Genomic DNA, 15,867 nt, shown 5'->3' on the forward strand with positions numbered 1-15,867 from the left:
CACACACGTGTGGTGTTTTCTTCCTTTCAGTGATCAAAGGAATCTGCAGCGACTACAACTTGAAGTTCAGTGCTTTCTATGCCTGGGTTGGACTCTGGAACAGTTTCTTCCTCGTTCTGTACTCCCTCTTTAATTTCAGCCTTGTAATGAAGCTCTTTAAAAGGTAACACTGGCTTACTTCCTCCGCTGTTCCAGCTCCTAGAAAATTACCTCATATCGATAGCATCGCACTTTGGTGCGAATTCTCTCGGAGCAGTGGTTTGACGTGTGGACAATGTTGGGAAAGGTTGTGTAGTTGTGGCCTAGTTGTCAGAAGATCAATTCTTGTTTCCAGGATCATTTCATAAGGGCTAGCAACCCTTCTGCAGTTTTAAATGGGCGTTTGTTCACGCAGGCCTTAGCTAGACCTAAGGTTTATCCCGGGATCGTCCCGGGGTCATCCCTGTTCATGTAAATGACACATAGGGGATCCCGGGAGCAGGCAGGGACGACCCTGGGATAAACCCGGGATAAACCTTAGGTCTAACTAAGGCCACAGTTGATATAGTTAACCTGTACTAAAAAGGAAGGATTCCCTCCTGAGTGCACGTTTCAGTAGTATTCCCACCCCCGTCTGGTGTTTTATTGAGATTCTCTAGGAAAGTATGGCAAGTCTCTCTTGATTATGCTTTGTACCAATTTGTGTGAACAAAATAGGAGGAAAGGAACCTCTCGTGCAAGCACTGAGTCATTACTGACTCTTGGAGGGACGCCAGCTTTCACTGATGTTTTCTTGGCAGGCCTTATAGCGGGGTGGTTTGCCATTGCCTTCCCCGGCCGTTGTTACCTTTCCCACAGCTAACTGGGTACTCATTTTACCAACCTCGGGAGGATGGAAGGCTGAGTCGACCCGAGCCGGCTGCCTGAAACCAGCTTCCGCTGGGATCGAACTCAGGCCATGGGGAGAGTTTCAGCTGCAGAAACTGCTGCTTTACCGCTCTGCGCCACACGAGGCTTTGATGTGAACAAAATAACAGGGTGTTAAATAGCATTTAAAGAGCAATGTATCCGTACTGAGTGTTCTTGCATGCAGCCCCTTTATGGCCCTATTTCAAGAGTGGACAACACATGGTCCATGGGGCTCCCCTCCCCCAGTGCTCTCTGCAACCCCTATTTTATTTCTTTTAAATTCAGTAGCAAATCCCTACGGAGTCTTAGAAAAGACACGTTTCGTTTGTTTTTCCACTCCCCCCTTTTTGTGGTACAGCAACGGCCGAGGGGAGGGGATGCAGCCCATGGTGACCCAGAGAGGGGAGGGGAATTGCCCGCCTCCCGGACTACCCGAAGTTGCTCACCCTTCTGTATTCAGGTGTGTCAACCAGTTCTGGATGGGGTTACACTTCCCCTGAAAGACAGCGTTCGCAGCTTGGGGGGTGGTTCTGGATCCGTCGCTCCAAATGACAGCCCAGATAGACGCGACGGCCAGGAGTGCCTACTCACAGCTTCAGCTGATACACCAGCTGCACCCCTTCCTAGAGTCGGAAGACCTAAAGACGGTGGTGCACGCGCTGGTAACTTCGAGGCTTGACTTCTGCAATGCGCTCTCCATAGGGCTACCTTTGTGCCTAGTCTGAAAACTTCAACTAGTTCAAAATAGGGCAGCCAGGCTGGTCACCGGTACATCTAGGGGTGATCACATTACACCAGTCTTAAAATCTCTTCACTACCAGGCGAGGTATAAAGTGTTGGTTATTTCCTTTAAAGCCCTACATGGCTTGCGTCCAAGTTACCTGCGGGATCGCCTTCTCCCATACAGTCCACCCCGCACACTGAGGTCCGCTGGGAAGAATCTACTTCAGTCAGCAAAGACTAGGCTGACATCCATTACCCAGACGACCTTCTCTTCTGCTGCTCCCAGACTGTGGAATGCCCTGCCGGAGGAGACTGGTCAGCTTGACAATCTTTTAGCATTCAGTAAAGCTATCAAGACTGATCTCTTCCAGCAGGCCTATCCAGTGGAATTTTAGGATACTTTTAGTATGCTTTTAGGATATTTTTTTAACAGTGTATACAATGTTTTTAATCAGTATTTTATGCTTGCTGTTATTCCCTGCCTCGTTCCAATCGGAGAGGCGGGTAAGAAATAAATTATTATTATTATTATTGTTATTGTTATTGTTATTATGCACAAATGGATGAGGGAGCTTAACTATGGTTGGTGTGATGTTTGAAACTGAACTGACAAACCATGGGTTGTAAATTAAGCCAGCAAACCAGAATCAAAAGTCATAATTTAAAGTGGGTTTGTGAACTCTGGCTCTTACGAAATACGGTTGAGCACTATGTCTTAATTGACTTTCACCATAGTTGCAGCCATCTCTTTGCTTCCAGAAGCTGCTGCCTCATGGTGATGGGAATGAAGTTATGAAACCAAGCCTGGAGACGATGGAAAACAGGAGCAGAGAAGCCACTGTAAACCGTGGTTTCCTGTTGTGTGCTTGGTAGCTCATTATTATTATTATTATTATTATTATTTATTTATTTATATAGCACCATCAATGTACATGGTGCTGTACAGAGTAAAACAGTAAATAGCAAGACTCTGCCGCATAGGCTTACATACTGTCGTTTGGGTTTTGAACTATGATCAGCCCAGACCATAGTTTAGTGTGATATATAAACTGAACCTTAACATATAGTTGTGTGTGTGTGTGGATTTCTCTGTGAGAATTCCAGCAGTCCAGGGTCAAGTAGGCACAACTAAAATTTAATAGATGATTCCCAACATGTATCAAAGTTTCATGACTAAAAAACAAGACAAGTTTGAAGATGCCAGCTTCCACAAACGAAATATTAGAAGGGGAGGTAGTGTTGTGTCCATTTAAGTGTTCATATAACTTCACCTTGAAGATATTAACAAAATGTGTTGGGATTTTTCAGAACATGTTGGGATCCATATCCCGTTAGCTTCACCTGGTATAGTTTTCTTTTTGAAAATATTTGCTTTATAATATAAAAAGAAATATAATGCAGTGGCGATAGCATTGTAGTTTTCTGTGGTGTTGATTCTTCTCCACTCCATTTGTGTGTCTTTTTCATAGGTCAACTGAAGAAATCATTGCTCTTTTTATCTCCATCACATTTGTGCTCGATGCCCTTAAAGGGATAACCAAAGGTACGTTTCAGGGCAAGTGCCTGTCTTGTCCTTGTAGTTAAGTAAGAGCATCAGAAGAGCCCGGCTGGATCAGACCAGGGGTCCAAGAGTCCAGCACTCTGTTCCCACAGTGGCCAACTAGCTGCCAACCAGGGACCCACAAGCAAGACATGGTGCAACAACACCCTCCCACCCACGTTCCCCAGCAACTAGTGTGTACAGGCTTACTGCCTCTGCTACTGGAGGTTTCACTTAGCCATCAGGACCAGTAGCCATTGATAGCCTTCTCCTCTGGGAATTTATCCAACCCCCCTTTGAAGCCATCCAGATTGATGGCCATCACTACATCTTGTGGTAGCGAATTCCAGAGTTTAACTATGCACTGTGTAAAGAAGGACTTCCTTTTATCTGTCCTAAATCTCCCACCAGTCCTCTTCATGGGATGACCCTGGGTTCTAGTATTTTGAGAGAGGGAGAAAAATGTCTCCACATTCTCCACACCATGCATAATTTTGTACACCTCTATCTGGTCTCCCCTTAGCCTCCTTTTTTCTAAGCTAAACAATCCCAGCTGTTGTAACCTTCCCTTATAGGAGAGATGCTCCCATCCCTTGATCATTTTAGTCACCTTTTTCTGCACTTTTTCCAGCTCTGTAATACCTTTTTTGAGGTGTTGTGACCAGAACCGTACACAGTATTCTAAATGTGGTCGCACCATAGCTTTGAATAAAGGCGGTACGATAGTGGCAGTTTTATTCTTAATTCCTTTTCTAATAATGCCTAAAATGGAATTTGCCTTCTTTAGAGTGGCCGTGCACTGAGCTGATATTTTCATCAAGGTGTGGGAACTGAGGCGATAATTTCAGTCTTGAGTTTCATTGCTAAGCAGAAGGCCATGTAGGATGCGGCCTAAATATACCAAAAAGATACCTGTCTGTAGCCATGAGCTCTGATCCCAAGAGATTAACTGGCATCCTCAGTTAAAGAGAATCGGGCCTTCCCTCTCTGGACATGAAAGATTCTTGAGAGAGCGAGAGCTAGTCAGTACTTGAGATAGATGGCCAAGGAATGTGACCTATGGCATGTCTATACGAGGCGGGTGGAGGCGATTTTATGATTGCGAGATCGTCCCCCTCATCTACACATGGCGCGCAATGTCCTGGGAGGAAGAGGACGTCGCGCCCGCCATTTTGTTTTTTGTTTTTTTAATCAGAGAAGAGCACAGGAGCGCTCCTGCGAAAAAAACGTAAGTGTTTTTATTAAAAAGAAAAACCTCCCACCCACCACCCCCGATGGGCACAGAGCTCCTGAAGAGCTCCAGGTCCTGGCTCCTCACAGTTACTCGCGAGGAGCCGGGACAAAACCGCAACAGCTGGCCGCACGTTCCGCAGTCTCAGGATCATCCCGAGACCGCGGGGAAAATCGGAACTAAACTGTAGGGCGATATCCCGGGCTAAGGGCGGGGTCGTCCCTCGCTGCTCCCGGGATGCTCTGTGTGTCATGTCGATACACAGGGATGATCCCGGGGCGATCACTGGGATTTCACCCCATCTAGACACGGCCCTAGTTCAAGGCACGTTCCTACTTTCTCAGCTGGATGGCCATTGTAGGAGACTAGGATGCAGGGCCTTTGGTCTGCTCAAGCAGGGTTCTTCTTGCGTTGTGTTTCCCAAGCTATGGGAAACATCCAACCTATCAGCTCTGCCCACATGATTACATCATTCGCACAGAACTCCTAGCGACCAAAAGACAAACAAAGAGATGGCAAGCAGAAACGGGAGCCAGCCGAACTGGGCTTCTGGGTGAAGTTTGCAGAATTTCGGCAAACTCAAACATCTGTGGTTCTCCTGTCCCTAAATTAGGCCCCTGCCACCTGGGAGGAGAGGTCATGTTTCCGGAGGCTACAGCTGATGGGCACTGCATTTGGTATATTTTTAGTAGAGGATGCTGCTGCTGTATGAACCTGCTCGGAGTCTGTGTTCATCATCTTAGGTCCTGTTACGTCTCCCGCCTCCTAGAGAGGTGATGTCGGCAGGGACTTGAGGCAGGGCCTTTTCTGTAGCAGCCCCCGCTTGGAGAACTCCCTTCCCAGGGATGTTAAGTTGGCTCCCTCATTTCTGACCTTTAGATGACAATTAAAAACTATACCGTTCCACCAAGCATTCTATGATTAATGCCACTCCTTGACTGTCGAGGGTTCTCCTGTTTTGTTGTAATATATATATTTTGTCTGTTTTGCTTTTAGTTTTTAGTTTTTTTTTAATTTACTGTGTTTTATTCTTCTTGTGGCTTTATTGTAAATTGCCTTGAGCACTCTTTCAGAGGTAGGACGTTTCCAAAATACACTAAATAAACAAAATAACTTCAGAATTTTCTCCCGAAAAAAGGGCTAGAAATGCATTCCCCCCCCCTCTTTAAATCAAAGCGCTGCATCCCCCCCCCCCCGGGTCTGGAGCTGCCCAGAACGACCCAAAACTTGCCCTGGTTAGTCCCTGATCTTTTTTGTGGAGCCGTTAACTTTGGGTGAACGTTCTTTCCATCCCTGCAGATGTCCCGTTTCCTTCTAAAGCGAAGATCAGTTGAATATTTCTCTTAATTTGTAAAGCTGTATTGCTCCGGGAGCTATGCAGGAAAGGACAGGGGGAGCGGTTTTATCGCTTTGCGGGGGCGAGGGAGAATGAGGAGTTCAAGTCACACATTCGTTTCAGCAGCCTAATGGCACTTTGTTTTTCAAAGTTGCGATGCAGCCACCTAAGCTGTACTCCTGTTTGATCTTGACTTCTGCACTTTACAGGAAACAGCCAGGCAGCAGCTGAAGCAAACAAGAAAGGCAAATAGGATCAGAGGGACCTTAAATAACTCCTACGGCGAGGACAGTTCTGCGTTAGTTAGGATATCGCAGCTGCCTGTGTTGTTTAAAGGGCACTCTCTTAATCACTTTTCGTGCAGAGGGATTCATTCAGCTGCCGCTTTGGGCTGCGTCCACCAAAGTTACTAAACAGGCAGCGGCAGAATATTAAGTGGCAGGCTGCGATAGCTAGCTGCCAATCATAACTATACAAAATTGGAAAGGGCCGGAAACACTTGTTCAGATCCTCAGCCATGAAACTTATAGGTTTTCGTAAATCATAGAATCATAGAATAGTAGAGTTGGAAGGGGCCTACAAGGCCATCAAGTCCAACCCCCTGCTCAATGCAGGAATCCACCCTAAAGCATCCCTGACAGAGGGTTGTCCAGCTGCCTCTTGAAGGCCTCTAGTGTGGGAGAGCCCACCACCTCCCTAGGTAACTGGTTCCATTGTCGTACTGCTCTAACAGTCAGGAACTTTTTCCTGATGTCCAGCCAGAATCTGGCTTCCTGTAATGTGAGAAATCAACTCTGGTGCTTGATAAATGTATTAAAAACTATTTTATTCTTAAAATCCAAAAACGCTCTGCTCAACACCCATGTTGTTTTGTTATTTTTAAAAAGAACTGTATATTTTATTATAGCTCCTGACGAAGGACGATATGTCCGAAACGTTGAGCAGAGCATTTTTGGATTTTAAGAATAAAATAGTTTTTAATACGCTTATCAAGCCCCAGAGTTGATTTCTCTTTTAGCATCCATACTTATTGGTGCATTTCCCCCCCTACATCAGCATTCCTGTAACATAAGCCCGTTATTCCGTGTCCTGCATTCTGGGAGGATTGAGAAGAGATCCTGGCCCTCCTCTGTGTGACAACTTTTCTAGTCTTTGAAGAGTGCTATCATGTCTCCCCTCCATCTTCTCTTCTCCAGGCTAAACATGCCCAGTTCTTTCAGTCTCCCTTCATAGGGCTTTGTTTCCAGACCCCTGATCATCCTGGTTGCCCTCCTCTGAACATGCTCCAGCTTGTCTGCGTCCTTCTTGAAGTGTGGAGCCCAGAACTGGATATCAAATGTGTGCACTTTAGTTGTTGGGATACATTATCTATTAGCCTCAAAGCATTGCATATTTGTATTCCGTGTAAGATCCGTGTGATTACACTTTGTAATAAAATGTATACATGACATTTGCATACATATTAGAACCTAGCGGTTTAACTCAGTTGTGTGCCTTTTCAGCACTTTTTGTATAGGTATAGACTCTTTTCCTATCTTTGCCCTCATTTTGTTGAGTTTATAACAGATAACAGATGTGACAACCGATGTGAAAAGCCTTTGAGCAGGCAAGATGAGACACTGTTGGCTTTAGGTCATACTCCAGACACGCCTTTAAGATTGATTTTATAATATTGAGAGCCAGTGTGGTGTAGTGGTTAGAGTGTTGAATTGGGAGATCTGAGTTCAAGTCCCCACTCGAGCCTGAAACTCACTTGGGTGACTTTGGGCCAGTCACACACTCTCAACCGAAGCCCTCATAGGGTTGTTCTGAAGATACAACAGAGAGGACTGTGTAATCTGCCCTGGGGGGAAAGCAGAATATACATTTACTAATAATTTAAAGAACAAGTAATATGAATGCATAGTAAAATGAATCATAGAATCATAGAATAGCAGAGTTGGAAGGGGCCTACATGGCCATCGAGTCCAACCCCCTGCTCAAGGCAGGAATTCACCCTAAAGCATCCCTGACAGATGGTTGTCCAGCTGCCTCTTGAAGGCCTCTAGTGTGGGAGAGCCCACGACCTCCCTAGGTAACTCCTACAAAGATGATTTTGTCACAGTTCATTGGAGAGAGTGGAACAGTCTGTACATACTGGAGAGAGGTTGATCCTTGAGCACATGAAAAGAGATCCACTCCACCACCTCTGCTAGGAATACCATAGGCCTAACCTAAGAACGTAAGAAGTGTCATGCTGGATCAGACCAAGGGTCCATCTACTCTAGCACTCTGTTCACACAGTGGCTAACCAGCTGTCAACCAGGGACCATCAACGCAGGACATGGTGCAACAGCACCCTCCTACCCATGTTCCCCAGCAACTGGTGCACACAGGCTCACTGCCTCGAATACTGGAGATAGCACACAACCATCAGGGCTAGTAGCCATGGATAGCCTTTGCCTCCAGGAATTTATCCAACCCCCTTTTGAAGCCATCCAAATGGGTGGCCATCACTACATCCTGCGGTAGCAAGTGCCATAATTTAACTCTGCGCTGTGTGAAGAAGTCCTTCCTCTGACAAGATCTCTTCTGTTCCCTTTTGTTTCAGTTTTTACAAATTACTACCATGTCTCCAGACCACACAGCGAACCTATCAATAATACCACCTTCTTGTTGAATATGTCAGTGGAGCGGAGTGCCCTAGGCAACCAGACGGACAGCCACGCTGCCACCACACAGTACGGGCGCGAGACGGCCGTTCTCAGCCTCATGCTGATGCTGGGGACGCTGTGGCTTGGACACACGCTGTATCAGTTTAAGAAAAGGTACCTTCTCTTGGTTTGTTGCATCTCAATATGTTCCCTGCCGCGTGTTCCCCTTTGGGCAATTGCCTGCAGTTCCATTTAGAAGAATGGAAAATCAACAGGGTGCCAATTTATGGCAAAGCTACCTACAAACTTATATGTTGCCTTGAAAGAGAGAGTCATAGCAGGTCAGTTCAACGGCGGAGTTTTTACACCACCGTTGAGGAACATGTTGTCTGGTGGGAAATCTCCACGCAACGGTGGAGGGGTCTTTTTTGGAAAACACTCCATGCTGAATATTGACGTTGTGCAGACGAGAGTTCTTGCACAACCGTTGTGTTGCATGTTGTGTGGAGGGCTTCGAGGAGTTTTCTGTTGCGTTGCGTTGACTTTTCCTACTAGCTACAGAGTTCCCTGGCAAGAGTGGTGAAAGGAGCAAGTGCCTCTCTAGGAGAGCCTATGGGATTGGTTTGTTTGTTTGTTTGTTTGTTTGTTTGTTGCAGCAATGGCTGATGGGATACAATTGGAAGGACCAGGGGAGGAGAGAGGGCGGAGGAACTGTCAATCAAATGTAATAGGTTTTACTCAACTCCACAATCACACAACGGTGGAGTTAGAACACGTTGTGTGGGGAGAACCCCTAAAATCCTCAACCTTTGAGTGGAGTTTTCACACTGCATTGACTAACGTGTCGTCTGAACTGAGCCATTGTCTCCAGTTAAAGGAAGATGTCTATAGCAGGGTTGGGGAAGGACCATCAAACTTCAGCGAGCTGCTGTTGATCAGAATTTGATTGATTGATTGCATTTTTATACCAACCAATAGCCAAAGCTGCCTGGGTGGTTCACAAAAATTAAAACCATTCAGTCTAAAACAATCCGTGAAAAGCTTCAAAGCTTTTCACGGTCTAGCTCCTTCCTATCTCTCCTCTCTCATCTCACACTATTGCCCCGCTCGTGCTCTTCGCTCCTCTGATGCCATGTTTCTCGCCTGCCCAAGGGCCTCTACTTCCCTTGCTCGGCTTTGTCCATTCTCTTCTGCTGCCCCTTACGCCTGGAACGCTCTTCCAGAACATTTGCGAACTACAAGTTCAATCGCAGCTTTTAAAGCTCAGCTAAAAACTTTTCTTTTTCCTAAAGCTTTTAAAACTTGATGTTGTGCAGACTTCTACTGTTACTTTCTACTGTTAGTTTTACCCTACCCTGTGCCTGCTTACCCTACCCTGTGCCTGTTTGCATTCTCTTCCCCTCCTTATTGTTTTACTATGATTTTATTAGATTGTAAGCCTATGCAGCAGGGTCTTGCTATTTACTGTTTTACTATGTACAGCACCATGTACACTGATGGTGCTATATAAATAAATAAATAAATAAATAAATAATAATAATAATAATAGTATAGAAACATGATATAAAATACAATATAAAAGCACAACCAGGATAAAATTAGCAGCAGTGCAGAAATACAAATTTAAAACAGCAAAGTTAAAATTAAATTTATAGACTGCTAATATGCTGAGAATAATAGATATGTGTGTTGTGAATTTTTAACAAAATTTTAAAAATCATAAAAGAAAATAATAATAATAATAATAATAATAATAATAATAATAATAATAATAATAATAAAAAAAACATATGTAAACTACATACCGTATTTTCCGGCATATAAGACAACTGGGCGTATAAGATGACCCCCAACTTTTGAGAAGATTTTCCTGGGTTAAAAAGTAGTCTTATACGCCAGAAAATACAGTACTTCAAAAACCCCAGTTTCAAATATCACAACATTCTAAAAGAAAAAAGGGGAAGCTTCGGCTATTGAGCGGTATAAAAATGTAATAAATAAATAAATAGCGTCAATTACACATAAACGTCCGTGAAGGAAGACCAAATGTCTCAGTATAAGTCCATTCATAAATGGCACCTGTATACCGTTCCTTCAGATGCTGCTAATGTTGTTAAGTCTTCAATCCATTGCATTATAGGCAGTGTGGTTTTATCTTTCCAACATTGCAGAATCAGTCTTTCGGCAGTCAAAGGGGCGCGAAAAGTCCATTGACGTCCTTTGGAGTTCTGAGTGGTACTGACTAAAACCCGGAGCAGATTTACCACCCCACTAACATTAGAGTCATCACACTCCACTGATGGGTACTGGTGGTGGACTGTAACTCAGGATATGATCAGCCAGCCTGTCTGTGTTCTGGCTGATATAACAGCTCAGTCTTCAAGCATACCTGGAGTCCAGGGTACCATGTGGAGAGCCAGTGTGGTGTAGTGGCTAAGGTGTAGGACTGGGAGTTGGGAGATCCCAGTTCTAGTCCCCGCTCGGCCACGGAAACCCACTGGGTGCCTTTGGGCCAGTCACAAATTCTCAGCCCAACGTACCTCACAGGGTTGTTGTTGTGAGGATAAAATGTAGAGGAGGAGGAAGAGGAGGATGTATGCTGCCTTGGGTTCCTTGGAGGAAAAAAAAAGGCGGGCTTCTCCTGGAATGCTGCAGCTAGTCCCCAGGTGGTCCCTGCACCATCTTCCAAGCATCACAGCTGCATGTTTCATGTCATGTTATAGCTGAGTCCTGATGTTTTAAAGGTCTGGAACAGAGTAGCCACGGACGCCTGCCCTCACTGAGTTTCTATTCTCGTTGTAGCCCTTATTTGCACTCCAGAGTCCGTGAAATCCTCTCCGATTGTGCCTTACCCATTTCTGTGCTAACATTCTCCATTGTTGGATCGTATTTCTTCAAGGATATAAAAAGTAAGTTGGCACCTTTGTTCTTCTTAATTTACTAGTAGAGGGGGTGATGGGGCCGGCGGAGTTGGGGGTGGTGGATTTGGGAATCACACGCCCAAAATAATCGCTATGAAGTCGGGACGTGTGTATCAGCAACAGATGTGTTCATCAAGGTGCTCCGAATTCTGTCTCGGGTCTGATTTTGGGCTTTGCACGGAAATTTCTGTGTATTTTCATCAGCATTTCCCCATATGTGTGCATCAAATGTGCACGTTTATGAAATGTATCCATTTTCCTCCCGTTGATTAAAGCATGTTTGTGCACATTTCCCAAAAATACGCATTTTAAGCGAATTCCTCAAAGTTCCCCGTTTTAGAATTTAAAAAGAAATGTACAGATTACTACCACACAAGCCTAGGAGATGTGAACCTGGGTAAACTGTGTTAAAAAACAACAATGAGCTGAAAGAAATTGTTCATACATCCCTACTCTGAAGATATTTCCCAAACCCCAGGGCTTCAATGTTTGTCCTGTCCTGGCTGTGTAATTACAACCCAAGTTCACAATCAGGATTAATTCATGCAATGAGCTAATCAAATGAGATTGTCTCAACAGGGTTTGTTTTGTCCCTGTGAGTTATTCCAGTCCCTAATTTAAATTGAATGTAATTAAAATGTCTCCCATTCTCTCCCTCTCTCTCTCTCTTTAAAGAGTTGATCCTTTTGATTATTATGGCCAGGAACAAAAGGGCCGCATAATTATCAGAGGCAGGAAGGGCTGTTGGCAAACATACAGATGCAGTGGTGATGATTTTGACCTGTGCTTTTTTTTCCCCTGCTACTTTATATTTTCCTAATTAAAACGTGCTAATGGTTTGGAACATCTGGTAGGATTATCAGATACACAAGGCGTTTTTTTTACCCACGGTCCCATTGGCTCAATGGATCACCTTTTCCACATCAGGAAGGGAGAAGAGAGACAGGAATTGCATGTCCTAGTGATGACGTGAATGGGAAATGAATGGAAGTGAATTAAGAAATGCCTGTCCCATTTCCCCACCCACCCCCAAATGACCATCACTCCATCCATTCAGAAGTGGAAAGTGGCAGGTTTTGTTGCGTGTGTGTGTGTGTGTATGTGGTGATTTCCTTAATGACAATTGCTCCCTTGCCATCTGCCAGAAAGCCAATTACGTAGCTTTCAAAGGAAGAACTTCAGAAATGCCTCAGCTGCTAAGACTGGAATTGGCCCATGCTTTGGAGGGATGAAAGATTTAACTCTGGTGTTTGCCCTGAAGCTGTCGGCCACCTTCTGAGTGTTGCCATAGTCTTTGTGTTTCCATTGACGCATCTCCTCTTGCCAAAATACATCAAAAACAACAACAGCACCCAGCAGGTGGTCTTTTTGCTGTGTCCAGTATAAGCGGAGAAAACATGTTGTCTGCTCATTTACTATATGCAGACTTCAGGCTTACCCGATTTACTTTGCTTTTTACTGGAACTCAGACCCACCAACTGGGGCCTGGTGCAAAAAAGCCACAGAATTGAAGAAATCTTTGACCATGGATTTGTTTTGAGAATGAGAATGGATAGGAGGTCGCAGAAAAAGCTGTCGCTATTTACCCGAAGTTTCCGTTGTCCTGCTGTGGCTGCTGTTGTTAAATAATTGGGTGTCGGTAATCCTTGGCAATCTACCACAAATCACCCAGAGATCTAGTAGATTCAGATCTAACATCTGCCCAGCCCTGTACCAGAGGACCTGCTTCCTCGTCTAGCACTATTGCAGGCCATGGAGTTTCAATCAATGTGAGAAGGGGGGCGGGCGTTTGTTGTACTGATGGTGTAGGTCCTAAAGGGAGGGTAAGAAAGAGTTCAGATCAATTCCTTTCATTACAGTCAACAGACCAATAAAACATATAAAAACACATAATAAATACTTAAAATGCATGAAATTAAAACAGAGTGTGATTGCATGAGCCTCCTTAAAGTTCTGTGCTAGAAGCAAAGGAAAGTCCTGCCACCATAACTGATCTGGTAAGGATTGCGTGATTAAGAAATTTAGCAACTTGTTCGGTGGTGTGCTTGTGTTGAGCCTGTAAAAGGACCAACATAAAGGTCACGGACGATCGTCCAGGTAATCATTGCGTGAAAGGATGGATTAGGGCTTTTCTTGCCTCCTGACAGAAGCTGCAGTTGAATAATACGTGGGAGATAGATTCCACCTCCTCGTTGTTACAGGGGCAGCATCTATCTGATAGTGGGACTTTCCCAAATCTGCCCTCCATTACCCTAGAAGGCATAGCATTGAGCCTTGCTAGGGAAAATGACCGCCTATATTTGGGTATAGATAACCAGCTTAAATACAGGGGTACACTGTTTTGGTCGTGATCCCGTAGCCCCAAGGCATACGGGGAACATGGGCCCCGTGCAGCTTGCTGTCATTCCTGAGTATCAATATCCAGGAGTCTCTGCTTAATGATCCTTTTGGTGCTACCCAGGTCCAGGGATAACAGATGGTCTTGGGAGAGCCCTTTGGTGGAAAGTTTTAGCTGAACTGCTTTCAATTATAAGAGTCCGTCCAGACCATGGAGGTGAGCGAATTAGGGACAGGACTTAAATTGCAACGCAGCCAGAAATAGAGTGTATGTATCCACCCTATACAGTTGCAGAGTTGGTGCCTTAATCAAAGAACTCCTGGGGGGGTCTGGACAGTAGAGGCTGGTGGCTCTAACACCAGCGGGGCGGTGAATCCATTCCGGGTTTCCATCAGAACCAGCCAGAACTCTAAAAGAGCTACCCGAGGTGCCACCAGCCTCCACTGGGTCCAAAGCAGACCATGGCTAAAGGACACAATTCCACGGAGCAGCTATCTTCTGAACCAACTGTATGATTCCATCACCAAATGTGTGCCATAAAATGGTACGGTGTGAGGCGGGAAGCAACTTTTTATCAGCGCCAGACTCCAAATTGCAAATCGATCCAGGAGCGCTAAGGGCTGCAGACGGGTTTGCGCACTTTGGTTGTCCCAATCGCTATACGATCGGCACGCCAAACTGCTGGAAGTCAGAGCTGCAGTTCCAGAATGGCAAACCGTAAATGAGGAGGTTTGGGCCTCCCCCTCTGAGGCAGGGTCATTGGCTAAGGGGGGGGGGGGGAGTTCACGCGACTGCGCTTTCCTTACTGGTGACTGCAGTTTTACCGCCTTGCCGCCTCGTCACGTGGAGCTGCGTGCTTTCCACGAGAGTTGCACGGACGCTTTGCTCGGCTGAGATTCCTGCCAAGTCAGACGTCGCCCTCCCCAAAGGTGTCCCTGAGCACGGCGGTAGTGAGACAACCTTCCTTGTGTTTTGTGTTTTTTTCCCCCCAGTGTTTAAATTTAACTACAATCAATCCGAGAGCTTGTTCGTGTTGGCTCCTCTCTGGCAACTCTCCATCGGCTCAGTAATGAGCGCCATGGGCCTGGGATTCCTGCTGTCTATGCTATTCTTCATAGAGCAAAACATAGTGGCATCGCTCACCAATGCCCCAGAGAACAGGTAATGGTTTTTGTGATCTGTTCCGCTGCCCTTCCTCCACTTCAAGCAAATCTAGCTCCAGATGGATGGACGCACAGAGAGGCAGGGAGGGCATCGCATCAAGCTTTACTCCTTAACTATGAGGACTAGATACTTAGCTCGGCGTTTATTAAAGAAATAACACTTTTAAAAAGTTAAGTTTAAAGCAGATCCACTCAATCAAACACAAATCTGAGTTAGAGCTCTCTCTCTTGATCCTTGTGTGCTTTTTTTATCTGTTTTATTCATAAGCCACTTTTCCTTTCCACTTCAAATAACGCTCGAGGCAGTGTACAACAACATCTAAGATAACGTACAAAATTACAATAAAAAAGTAACATGGTTTCACAATTAAACCAAAATTACATTTTAAAAATTAAAGCCACTAATTCTGTAACCAGTTACAGAGTACAGTATCTCAACAGAGATGATATTTTGGATTCCAGCACGGTAACTCCGGCAAATAACGGTTCAGAAAAGTCATCCTAAATATATCGCCTGAGGTGAACATAGATCTTTTGCAACTCCGAGCATCGCTTCTCAGAGGCTGCTTGGATTTAAAAAACAAAAACTGCCTAACAGCGCGCACATTTGAAATCTGTATGTAATTCAGTACTCCCTTAACTTCAGTAAAATAATAATACTGTATTTCTTCGATTCTAAGACGCACTTCCCCCCCCATATAAACATCTCTAAAAACGGGGTGCATCTTAGAATCGTGGGTGCGTTTATTATTTCTTAGAATCAAAGCTTTTTTTCTGTTGGTGGTATTGAAATTAGTGTGCGTCTTACAATCAATGGCATCTTAAAATCAAAGAAATACGGTAATAATAATAATAATAATAATAATAATAATAATAATAATTTATTTCTTACCCGCCTCTCCATTTTGATCAAGGCAGGGAACAACAGCAAATATAAAATACATAAAACTGAATTAAGAACATAATATACATTGTTAAAACATCCTAAAAACATCCTAAAATTCCACTGGATGGGCCTGCCGGAAGAGATCAGTCTTGATAGCTTTCTTGAATGCTAAAAGACTGTCAAGTTTATTTATTTAAAACATTTGTAT

At 44.6% G+C, this 15,867-nt stretch overlaps 1 protein-coding gene across 1 annotated transcript in view; it reads left to right on the forward strand.

Annotated features, from left to right (window-relative positions):
* Nucleotides 1–15,867, forward strand: part of SLC4A11 (solute carrier family 4 member 11) — a 138,724-nt gene that overhangs the window by 106,766 nt on the left and 16,091 nt on the right. Inside the window, exons 11-15 of the mRNA XM_063136068.1 lie at nt 31–163; nt 3,081–3,154; nt 8,309–8,525; nt 11,154–11,260; nt 14,603–14,771. Coding sequence (XP_062992138.1) covers nt 31–163; nt 3,081–3,154; nt 8,309–8,525; nt 11,154–11,260; nt 14,603–14,771 — 700 coding nt within the window. The remainder of the gene's footprint in view (nt 1–30; nt 164–3,080; nt 3,155–8,308; nt 8,526–11,153; nt 11,261–14,602; nt 14,772–15,867) is intronic.

This window comes from Elgaria multicarinata, chromosome 10 (genome assembly GCF_023053635.1).
Source record: "Elgaria multicarinata webbii isolate HBS135686 ecotype San Diego chromosome 10, rElgMul1.1.pri, whole genome shotgun sequence".
Lineage (NCBI taxonomy): Eukaryota > Metazoa > Chordata > Lepidosauria > Squamata > Anguidae > Elgaria > Elgaria multicarinata.